The sequence below is a fragment of the Podarcis erhardii genome (genome assembly GCF_964252035.2).
Source record: "Podarcis erhardii genome assembly, chromosome: 1".
Lineage (NCBI taxonomy): Eukaryota > Metazoa > Chordata > Lepidosauria > Squamata > Lacertidae > Podarcis > Podarcis erhardii.
The window spans coordinates 14,523,839-14,536,080 of record NC_138497.1 but is presented as its reverse complement, the minus strand read 5'-3'; the positions used below and the strand labels follow the sequence as shown (position 1 = coordinate 14,536,080).

Here is a 12,242-nt window from a genome sequence, read left to right as displayed (position 1 = left end):
CTGTTCTGCCCTGCATTTATCCCATGCAACACTGCTTCAGTTCTGCTTCAGTTCATCTTCTGCAAAAAGCGCATTACTCATTCTCCGCTGTGGCCAAATTACGTTGTCCTAATGTTCTTCCACTTCGTTCACTTGAAGTGCAAAGGAAGCACAATGCAAATAAGGGGAAATCTCATTAATTAAATACTGTTTGCAGACTGAAAGCAACAACAGTGAATGCAGATTGTATTCAGTGGAGTGATTTTCATTCTGGACCTGGGACGAATAAGCAAACATTGGCAATTTCTGCTCCTGTTTCTGTTGGAATTCTCCATCTTTACTCTTCAGTGAGGCAGATGTGCTTCTTATTCTCTGTCTCCTCTTACAATCCTCTCACAACAGCCCCGTGAGATGAATTAGAGAGTTACCCACATCTTTTTGCGGGTTCATTCTAAGTCAGGGGTTGGCAGATTTTTTTTTTTCTTTTTTTGTATATAATTTTTTATTAGTTTTTTTAACATATCATTTTCAACAGTAATTAAGCATACTTGTATATCTTATTCAAATTTTTGACTTCCATCAATCCTGTCTGAAAATTTTGCAATCTAATCTCTCAATATGCATTTCTTATCTTCGCTATTACATTTCAAACTCATAACCAATATCTATCTTTTTCTACTTTGTAACACTTCTTATATTTCTCCTTACAAAACTTATTGTAGTCCTACTAGCGTAATTTGTTGATTACAGTTTCTCTTCAAATAATTCATATTCTTCTTCCAATCTTCTGTAAATCTCTGGTCCCGCAGGTTTCGAATCCTTCCTGTCATTTTGTCCAATTCTGCATAGTCCATTAATTTCGTCTGCCATTCTTCTTTCGTAGGAATTTCTTCTTGTTTCCATTTCTGGGCTAACAACACTCTTGCTGCAGTTGTTGCATATAAAAACAATTTAACATCTTGCTTATTAATGTCCTGACCTATAATACCAAGTAAAAATGCTTCTGGTTTTTTAAAAAATGTATATTTCAACATCTTTTTTATCTCATTATATATCATTTCCCATAAGTTCTTTACTTTTTTACATTCCCACCACATATGATAAAATGTTCCTTCTTTTTCTTTACAGCAGATTTTTTCAGCAGGGGGCCAGTCCACTGTCCCTCAGACCTTGTGGGGGAACGTACTATATGAGCGGTGTGCAAAAGGGCTCTGGAGAGGGACTGCTTTAAATGGCGGCTGCTCAAGAGGGGCGCTCAGCCAACAGCTGCTCCTGTGTCTTGCGAGCGGCAGGGGCTGGTGGCGGCGGGGGGGACGATGAGCAACGCATGAAAGGGCTCCGTAGAGGGGCTGGCACCAACAAAGCCCAGCCCCCTTCCTCCTCTAGGCAGGGCAGGGAGAAGCCAGGAGGAGGGAGGGAGGAGGTGCCGCCGCCGCCACGTATGTGTTTGGGGGAAATGGCGCAACCCGAACAATCAGATGCACGCCTATCCACATGGCCATTCCCAGACCATCCGCGGGCTGGATCCAGAAGGCAATTGGGCCGGATGCGGCCCCCAGGCCTTAGTTTGCCGACCCATGTTCTAAGTCATGGTTTGGCATGGCATTGCTTGCATTCTGGGCCAGTGACTGGCGTGAGCTTCATGTCTGCGTGGGATTTGAACCTTGGTCCCTGCCCCCCCCCCAGTTACCATCAAACTTTCTAACCCAAGGATTAGGCACCTGTGGACCTCCAGAAGTTGTTGGACTCTCACTCCCTTCATCCCCAGCCAGTCTGGCCCCAATGATCGGGGGTGTTGGGTGCTGCAGACTCCTAGAACCATAGAATTTTAGAATTCTTGAGTTGGAAGGGACTCCAAGGGTCATCTAGTCCAACGCCTTGCAATGCAGGAATCTCAGCTAGATCATACATGTCAGATGACCATCCAAGCTCTGCTTAAAAACCTCCAAAGAAGGAGAGTCCACCACATCTTGTGGGAGTCTGTTCCACTGCTGAACAGCTCTTGCTTTCATAAAGTTCTTTCTGATGCTTCAGAATCTCTTTTCCTGTAACTTGAATCATTTTGGGTCTTATCCTTTGGAGCAGGAGAAAACAAGCTTGCTCTGTCTTCCATGTGACAGCCCTTAGATATTTGAAGATGCTTATCATACCGTATTGGCCCGGATATAAGCCACACTTTCCCCCCAAATTTCGACCATGAAAAATTATGACTGCCTCCAGTTGAGCCAAGTTGAACACGGTTTCTTGTAATGTAACATGCCGTTTCAGATCATCACTCTTCTGTTTTGCATAGTCTTTTCCTCTCTTTTGTGTGTGTTATCTTACATTAAACCAACATTTGCATTGCAGAAGCACAGTTTTATTCCGTAAACTTTGTTCGTTCTTATTTATTTATTTATTTATTTATTTATTGTAGTCATTGATTTCTGTTTGACCAAAAATCTTGTCTGTGATGAAGAGACCAACTATCAAAGCTTGAGGCTGTGCTGGGCTTCTAAAAGCAGCAGTAATCAGAGGAGAGGTAAGGGTGGTGCTGATGTAAAGTTATTAATATATTATTATTCATTTCGTTTGTATATCACTTTATATTTTAAAGACAAACTCTGAAAGTGGTTTACAACACATTATACCATCAAGTAAAACAATCCAGAATACAGTGGTACCTCGGGTTAAATACGCTTCAGGTTACAGACTCCGCTAAGCCAGAAATATTACCTTGGGTTAAGAACTGCTTCAGGATGAGAACAGAAATCGTGCTCCGGTGGCATGGCAGCAGCGGGAGGCCCCATTAGCTAAAGTGGTGCTTCAGGTTAAGAACGGACCTCCGGAACGAATTAAGTACCGTATTTTTCGCTCCATAGGACGCACTTTTTCCCCTCCAAAAATGAAGGGGAAATGTGTGTGCGTCCTATGGTGCGAATGCAGGCTTTCGCTGAAGCCTGGAGAGCGAGAGGCATCGGTGCACACCGACCCCTCTCGCTCTCCAGGCTTCAGGAAGCTATCCACAAGCCTTGCAAGCCCGGCGGGAGGTCCCGCGAGCTCACGAGGCTTGCGGGCAGCAGCCTGCAGCCCCGGCAAGTGTCCACAAGCCTTGCGCGCCCGGCGGGACCTCCCACCGAGCACACGAGGCTTGGGGCGGCAGCCTGTTGCCCGAAGCACGCGGAGCCCTCCGGAGGGCTCCCCGTGCTTCGGGCGAGTGTCTGCAAGCCTTGCGCACCTGGCGGTAGGTCCCGCCAGGCGCGCGAGGCTTGGGGCGGCAGCTTGCCGCCCGAAGCACGCGGAGCCCCCCGGAGGGCTCCCCGTGCTTCGGGCGAGTGACTGCAAGCCTTGCGCGGCCGGCAGGAGCTCCCGCCGGGCGTGCGAGGCTTGGGGCGGCAGCCTGTTGCCCAAAGCACAGGGAGCCCTCCGGAGGGCTCCCCGTGCTTCGGGCAAGTGTCTGCAAGCCTTGTGCGCCCGGCAGGAGGTCCCGCCAGGCGCGCGAGGCTTGGGGCGGCAGCCTGCCGCCCGAAGCACACGGAGCCCCCCGGAGGGCTCCCCGTGCTTCGGGCGAGTGTCTGCAAGCCTTGCGCGGCCGGCAGGAGCTCCCGCCGGGCGTGCGAGGCTTGGGGCGGCAGCCTGTTGCCCAAAGCACAGGGAGCCCTCCGGAGGGCTCCCCGTGCTTCGGGCAAGTGTCTGCAAGCCTTGCGCGCCCGGCAGGAGGTCCCGCCGGGCGCGCGAGGCTTGGGGCGGCAGAAGGGTCTCCTTCTGTTCCTTCTCCAGGTTCGCTGAAGGGCGATGCCCCTTCTCCCTCTCTGCGCAGCACCTCTCCTGTGAAGGAGGGGCACTGGGCAGAGAGAGACAAGGCGCAGTGCTCCTTCAGCGACGCGTCTGTCCTGGCTTCTGCTTTAGCCCTGCGCAGCCTCTTTGGGCAGGGGGAGCCTTCATCCCGCTGCCCTGAAGAGGCTTGACGCGGTTACCCCAGAAGCCAGAACAGCCACACGGTATCCCAGAAGCCAGATCCCTCTTGCTGTTCTGGCTTCTGGAGTTCAGAATAATTTTTTCTTGTTTTCCGCCTCCCAAAACTAGGTGCGCCCTATCGTCCGGTGCGCCCTATGGTGCGAAAAATACGGTACTTAACCTGAGGTACCACTGTAAAACAAATCCTAGCTTCAAGGAGGATGCAGAACTACAGACCAGGGTGCAAAGGGTTCTATAATGAAGTTTGCAGGGGTGGTAGAAATGTTGGTCATGGGGCAGATTTGTCTGATGGGTTTGGAAGGGCTCTATTCCTTTTCTCTTTTTTTGCCCTTCCAAAGGCTGCAAAATTCAAGAAAGATCCCAAAAGCCCCCAGTGTCTCCCTATTGCTGGTGCCTCTGTGGGTGATTGATTCTTTAGTCCATTTTTGAGCATAAGGCTTAAATGAAAGCAAGCAGGTGGCATTTGTAGGATACGGCAAGCTCACCTGTCAGGAGTAGCCACTGTCAAGGAAGTTTTAAACTCAAACGTAACCAGTCAAAGCAGCTTATGCCTTTTCTGTGAAGGTCGTGCTGGACGAGTTTCTAAAGGATACTGCTACAGGCTAGTGTACAAGGACTTCTGGGAAAACTGTATACCTGAGACCACCTTGCCTGAGATGATGGTAAGAATCACACACAATATATGTATACCTGCCAATTTCGGTTTCTCTCAGTTCCTCGTTTTTCCAGATCTTAAATTCAGTTCTCCACATTTCCGCAACAATTTGTGAATTTCTTCCCGTGAGAATCTGGCAGCGATTTGATGCACATCTTTCCCAATCAACACATTTTTGCATGCAGTTTTGACTAATAAACACATTTTTGCAAACCGTTTCCTCCAATATAGTGCATTTTGGCATTTGCATGCTTATACACACTTTACTCAGATATAATGCGTTTTTGTGCACATTGTTTGGAGAAGTGCAAATTTCGAGGGATAGCTGTGTTTTGGTATGCATAGTGGGTTGAGAAGTGTGAACTGGGTGCTGTCCAATTAAAATGCAAGTATGTGCCCTGGGGCTCACGGGTAGGCCTCCTGACAAAACAATTCTTCACTTAGCTTGAGAAGGTTTCAGTCTTCTGAGGAGGCACCGAACCCCAATGTGGGACCATGCAGATATCCAAGGAGCCACAGTTACAGGTGAGCAATCTGTCTCTCCTGCTTGCTATGTCTGTCAGGAGATTGATGGCCTGGTTTATACATCGCTTCAAACTGTAGTTAAGCTAAACTATGGTTCAAATCTAGATCTGACATCATGGGCGCTTCACTTTTTCGCTGCTGCTGCTGCCCCCGGGAAACAAGTCATGGTTTGGCTTAATGTATTGTCCAAACCAGAACTGTTTTCTCTCCAAGCAAACCACAAACAAGTAGCCAAGGTTTGTTCTTGTTTTTATTATGTATTTTGTGTTTCTTACCTTTTTTTAATGTGGGGAACTGCCCTGAGATCTATAGATGAAGGGCCGCTATACAAATTTAGTATATATATACAAAACGAAAGGTGCTTTCATGGCTTACTGTTTATGGGTTACCTGGAGAAAACGGACCAGGTTTCTGCCGTAACGCTAAGCCAGGCCACAATTTATTCCTTGCAGCATGGCAGGAGCGGAAGAGTAGCAAAGCACCCATGGCCTTAGCATGCACTTGCATTCTGTGCATTCACATTTAAGCACGGCTTCAAGTGATGTGTGAACATGGCCACTGTCAGGAGATTATTACTGTGCCTCCTCCCACCCCCATATGATTTGCTCAGCCCAGAAAGTAAAGGCGAACATCTTTCCAGCCGCCCGCGAAGAGATTTGCAACACAGAATCGCATTTGTCTTCACTGTGCTCTTATTCTTCCTTTCAGCGGCGCCCACTGGAAAGTACTGTGCTGAAGGTGAAGCTGCTTGACATGGGCGAACCGAGGGCCTTGCTAGCAACCGCTCTGTCTCCTCCCAGTATAAGTGATATTGAGCGCACCGTTCTGCATCTCAAGGAGGTGGGCCCTTCTATTTTGTGTTTTTTTTTTTATAATAATTTTTATTAAGTTTTCCATTTTAACAATCCAATCCAGTCACATTAAATATTCCAAATTATACAAACATATATCATAAAGTCCAAATATTTTGCCAAATTATAATTTTTTTGTTGGGGGTTCCCATGCTTCAAGTTCAGTGGGGTCCAATCATCTCCTATTTCTACTGCTTTGAGTGTCCACTAGTCCCATCTTTAAATCTTCTTGTAATTTCCTTCTTCTTTCATAGCCTCTGAGTTGTTTCCACAGGCGAGCTGAAATGAGCAATATTATGCTTCTGTGTGAACTTTGTATGACCCCCCCTTTTTTTTTTTTGCAGCTGGTAAGTCTTTCATTTGCAGTATGTTCTCACACGCTGGTATTTATGCTGAATCCATCCAAAAGTCCTTCTCGGGTGGCAGACGCCATCTTTGCTCAGTTCCGATGAAATAGAATCTAGGCGTTTGCTTATGGGCCCTTCTGTTTTGATATATTAAACATCAGAAACCGGGAACACTTGCCCAGGAGGCATCCGCTATCCCTCAGTCACGCCCTTCTCTGGGCCCAAGTGTTTTTGCCTGGCTTCAGCAGGCAAGATTCACCTAATGTGCCCCTCCAGCAGAAGCTCTCTGCAAGGACTTCCCTTGCACAACAGGGCATCCTCTCCTCTCCCCACTGCCTGTCGGGATTCACAGAATGCTGTGTGAGATAGTAAGTCTGCAGGCTTGAGTTTGCTAGCTGATGCAACTGGCGGATGCAATCAGCCTGCAATGCTTTCTATAGAAGTGCTGGGTCAGAACGACTCAGCAGTAATGTGCTGACAGTTGATTGGCTGTCATCGGTTTCAGAGGGAAACCTGTCCAGCAGTAAAAGAGGTGGTGTAGAAGGGTGTGGTCAGAGAGAGAGAGAAAGTTTCTTCCTGTTTGCCTTAAGGTGCAGCCAGGTACTCTGTTGGACTGTATGAGCTGCTCATGTATTATAGCCTGTAGATTATTGTATATATTTTGTGTGTGTGTGTGTGTGTGTGTGTGTGTGTGTGTGTGTGTGTATATATATATATATGCAGGTTTTGGTGTCCTCGGGTGTCTTCCCGTGTAAAAGTTGGGGTGTCTAGGCGACGTTTCGACGAGGTCTCACTCGTCATCTTCAGGCTGGTGCTTTCGGCTTCTTGTTACTGGAACAGAGCAGGATCTCAGTGTTTGAGTTCCTATAAATACTGAATTACAGACACCATCCAGTAGCCAATCCATGGTGGCACCTCCGGATGCTGCACCCCCCTGCAATCCCTACACAGATCTGGCTGACACAAGCCACAAAACCACAGCTCGCCCCTATACACGAAGCCAAGCCAGAGCACAACTAAGTACAGTACAGCCATCTTCTCAGGAAAACTCTTCACAAAGTTCAAGAGGTCAAGACACAAAGACTTTAACAACTAATCCACACCTAATGACCCACCTAAGTGGTACTCAGGATATCACTCAAGAAATCACTCAAGATATCTCTCAAGTAATTAAGGAACAAAAGAAGAAAAGGCACACTAGCCTGGGAACTTCCTCTCTGCCCAGAACATTGGAGGCTATACACCACACCCCCTCTACAGTATTTATAGGAACTCAAACACTGAGATCCTGCTCTGTTCCAGTAACAAGAAGCCGAAAGCACCAGCCTGAAGATGACGAGTGAGACCTCGTCGAAACGTCGCCTAGACACCCCAACTTTTACACGGGAAGACACCCGAGGACACCAAAACCTGCATTCCTGTACCCGTGAAAATCTACGAAAGCATATATATATATATATATATATATATATATATATATGGTAAAGGGACCCCTGACCATTAGTTCCAGTCACGGATGACTCTGGGGTTGCGGTGCTCATCTCGCTTTATTGGCCGAGGGACCCGGCGTCCAGCTTCCTGGTCATGTGGCCAGCATGACTAAGCTGCTTCTGGCAAACCAGAGCAGTGCACGGAAACGCCGTTTACCTTCCCGCCGGAGCGGTACCTATTTATCTACTTGCACTTTGACGTGCTTTCGAACTGCTAGGTTGGCAGGAGCTGGGACCGAGCAACGGGAGCTCACCCCGTCACGTGGATTCAAACCGCTGACCTTCTGATCTGCAAGCCCTAGGCTCTGTGGTTTAACCCACAGCACCACCCGCGTCCTGCAATAAATATATAGCTCACAATAAATATACTGCACTGGAACTCTGAACCTGGACTCTGAACCTGAACTCTGAACTCTGAACCTATATACTGAACCTGGAACTCTGAGCATTTCTGCTAAAGCGCCGCGGAGAATTTGCAACAGTGCCCCCTGGAATTGGCTCTGGGGTGGGGCAGCATGTGGGGGAGGATTGTTCCGGTGGAAAGGTCATAACACCATGATGTTGAATGGCACCCCATGTCTCCATAAACCGAACGCTTCTTGCTTGTTTGGATTTAGGATCAAGGGTGTCGGTATGTAGAATGTAGTCTGCTGTACAAAGGTGAAATTTATATTAGCTGCTGTACCCACTTTTGCCTCTGGCGTGTGGCCCCCAGAAGGCAAGTGGCCCTCAGTCTGAGAACACTTTCCCACCTGTGTGCTAATCGGTTGAAATAACTCTTTTCTTTCGTTGTAAATGCTCAAATAGTATAGTGGTACCTCGGTTTAAGAACAGCCCTGTTTACGAACAATTCGGTTTACAAACTCCTCAAAACCAGAAGTAGTGTCCTGGTTTGCGAACTTTACCTTGCTCTAAGAACGGAATCCAAACGGTGGAAGGGCACCAGTGGCGGGAGGCCTCATTAGGGAAAGCGCGCCTCGGTTTAAGAACAGTTTCGGTTTAAGAACGGACTTCCGGAGCAGACTAAGTTCATAAGCCAAGGTACCACTGTGTTGTTTTTAACATTGACAACTGCAAAAGCAGGCATAAGGAAGAAGAACATGGTGAGCAGAGCACTTTTATTTTCTTCTGACTGAAAACTTTTGTTTCTGACTGTTACTGAATTTTACAGTATTGTTGCATTATCTTTGCTTTTAGATTTTTAAAACTAATTGTTGTTGTTGTTATTATTATTTATTAATTTATTGAATTTATATACCACCCTATACCCAGAGGTCTCAGGGTGGTTCACATAAAAAGATCACAGTAATGGTGGTTCTTTTTTTAAAAAGTATGCCGTGTGCCACTCGTGAGACCTCTGGGAGGAGGGAGGAACACAACCAACATGCACCACATCATTGTAAAATGGATGAAGCATTCAATACGTATTGAAGTTATCAGAAGACGAGGCCAACATGTCCTGGAAGAGGTCATGTTCCCCCTTAGTTCATCAGTTGTCTGTGGGTTTTGATGGATACAATAGCGCAGGCCTGACATGAATAAGTATTTGCAGGTTTGGAATATATATTTTCAGGGATTCTTAATTTTAGCCTTGAGCTTCGTGATTGTTGGCAAATCAGTTTCCCATTAACATCTATCTCTGCTTGCGTTTTGCTATAGATAGGAGCACTTGCTGTCCATTCAGAAGCAAAAAACCCTTACGATGGTGAGCTGACCTTCCTAGGCAGGGTGTTGGCACAGCTACCCGTGAACCAGCACCTTGGCAAACTAATGGTTCTTGGCCATGTCTTTGGGTGCCTGGAAGAATGCATTATAATAGGTAAGTTGGGCAACAGAGTAAGTATAGTTAATGCTTTAAGCTGGAAGTTGCATACCTAGGTTACTAAAGGCTTTCCTGGTAACCTCAATATTCATGGTGCTTTAAAAATCATGGTGCTTTTTTTAAATTTTAAGTAAGGTAGTTGTCCAAAGGAGCTTACAGTTGTTGTTTAGTTGTTTAGTCGTGTCCGACTCTTTGTGACCCCATGGACCAGAGCACGCCATGCACTCCTGTCTTCCACTGCCTCCCGCAGTTTGGTCAAACTCATGCTGGTAGCTTCGAGAACACTGTCCAACCATCTCGTCCTCTGCCATCCCCTTCTCCTTGTGCCCTCCATCTTTCCCAACATCAGGGTCTTTTCCAGGGAGTCTTCTCTTCTCATGAGGTGGCCAAAGTATTGGAGTCTCAGCTTCAGGATCTGTCCTTCCAGTGAGCACTCAGGGCTGATTTCCTTAAGAATGGATAGGTTTGATGGATAGGAGCTTACAGTAGGGTTTCCCAAACTTGGGTCGCCAGCTGTTTTTGGTGTTCGTTATTGTATTTTAGTGTTCTGTTGGAAGCCGCCCAGAATGGCTGGGGAAACCCAGCCAGATGGGCGGGGTATAAATAATATATTATTATTATTATTATTATTATTATTATTATTATTATTATTATTATTACAATTCCCATCCTCCCTAACTAGCAGGATCAGTGGTCAGGGATGACGTGGAAGTAAAATTTGGATCCTAGACCTCTTTTGTGAAGGAGAGGTGGGGTACAATTTTTAGAATTAAACCCATTTCTTTTTCTTTGTTTCAGCTGCTGCCCTCTCTTTGAACAACTTCTTTGTAATACCTTTTAGGCAGCATCTTGATGGATACAGGTATTTTCCCATGGGCTGTCATTTGATTTTTTTTAAAAAAAGAAAATTTCAGTGGGTCAGTTAGCCAGTGAAATCTACACAAGCTTGCATATAAATACAAAAATAGTTGGAAGAAAATGCCACACTTCCTTTTTTTCCAGATGATGTATGTTAGTATTGCATGAGGTGGATGAATCCCTTCTGTTTGAAGGTTGGTGGCCAGGGGAACAGAATGTCTATTATATGAACTAAGGCGGGGGGAGTGCTAGGAAATTGGTGTGTTTGGACCTGTTACGCCAAAAAAAACAGATGAAGTCGCACCACAGTTATATTTCGATCCGCCATCTTGTGTGTCTTCACCTATTTTCCATTTTGGCTGAAGAAAAACATTTAAAACTTGGCAGTTGAGGCTGCAATCCTGAACATAATTGCCTTGCAGCTAAGTCTGGTTGCAGTGGATCTTCTTTCTGAACATTACTTAATCTGCTGCTTTATTTTATCAGAACAGCTACTTGCATATTGGTGTTCCTTTGGTGTGTCAGAGGCAGTAGCCAAAAATGTATTTAAAAAAGTAACGGTGTTGTAAAATTGTAAAATGTGATGACTGCTCCTTAACTTTATAACAGTTTGCGGTGAATTGTTTACAGGAATAAATGGCATTTTTCTGGGAATAGCAAGAGTGACTGTATTGCACTTCTGGATGCCTTTAAGGTAACTGTTTTCCCCCACTACCCGCAAATTATGTTCCCATTTGCAACTAATAACTGGTGTCACCATTAAGGTGGGGAAAGCAAACATTTTGGTACCATCTCTACACTGTGCAGTGGGACCACCACTTAGTGGGGGGGCTTGCTTCCAGGGGTCCACACACGAAGGCGAAATCAGGAACCTCTGGAACGGTTCCCTGCCCCCTATAAGGCAGAGGGCTGCTTGCTTGGAATCTAGGAAGGCCCCTTCCCAGACGCTGGGCTAAGGAAGGCAACGCCTTGCTTCCAGGCTTTGGGAAGGTGGTGCAAGGGTTCTGGGATGCTCTCAGAGCTCTCCTGTTCCCTTTCCAAAGCCCAGTAAGTGAGGAAAACATGCTGGATGGGAAAATGGAGAGTGGTGGGTTTACTGTGCATTTAAAGGTAAAGGGACCCCTGATCATTAGGTCCAGTCGCGGATGACTCTGGGGTTGCGGTGCTCATCTCGCTTTGTTGGCCGAGGGAGCCGGTGTACAGCTTCCGGGTCATGTGGCCAGCATGACTAAGCCGCTTCTGGCGAACCAGAGCAGCGCACGGAAACACCTTTTACCTTCCCGCCAGAGCGGTACCTATTTATCTACTTGCACTTCATGCTTTCCAGCTGCTAGGTTGGCAGGAGCTGGGACCGAGCAACGGGAGCTCACCCCGTCGTCAGGATTCGAACCGCCGACCTTCTGATTGGCAAGCCCTAGGCTCTGTGGTTTAGACCACAGCGCCACCCATTTCCGCCCCCCAGTTCCCCTCGCAGAACTACAATTCCCAGAGCGGGTTAACACTCAGTCCCTCTTCCTAGGGAATTCTCAGCACCCAGGATTCCTTGGGGGAAGTTGGGGGCTTAATGTGTGGTGTATACAAAGCCTGCGTCTCGCTCTTGGTGCATGTGGAGTATTTTGTGTCCAGGCTGTATTGAAGTGCAAATGACCAAATTATTGTTGTGTTGGTTTTTTGTTTAAACCTACTCCCTTCCCCCCCCTCTTGTTTAGGAATGGCAGGAAAGCAAGAAGAAAGGAAAACTGAGACACCCTAAGGTTA

General features: G+C 46.8%; 1 protein-coding gene across 1 annotated transcript in view; it reads left to right on the top strand.

Moving 5' to 3' along the window:
* The window catches only part of TDRD9 (tudor domain containing 9), an 86,976-nt gene that overhangs the window by 56,278 nt on the left and 18,456 nt on the right, over nucleotides 1-12,242 (top strand). The window contains exons 13-19 of the mRNA XM_081877093.1: nucleotides 2,396-2,500; nucleotides 4,501-4,598; nucleotides 5,825-5,956; nucleotides 9,464-9,623; nucleotides 10,425-10,488; nucleotides 11,115-11,178; nucleotides 12,194-12,238. Coding sequence (XP_081733219.1) covers nucleotides 2,396-2,500; nucleotides 4,501-4,598; nucleotides 5,825-5,956; nucleotides 9,464-9,623; nucleotides 10,425-10,488; nucleotides 11,115-11,178; nucleotides 12,194-12,238 — 668 coding nt within the window. The remainder of the gene's footprint in view (nucleotides 1-2,395; nucleotides 2,501-4,500; nucleotides 4,599-5,824; nucleotides 5,957-9,463; nucleotides 9,624-10,424; nucleotides 10,489-11,114; nucleotides 11,179-12,193; nucleotides 12,239-12,242) is intronic.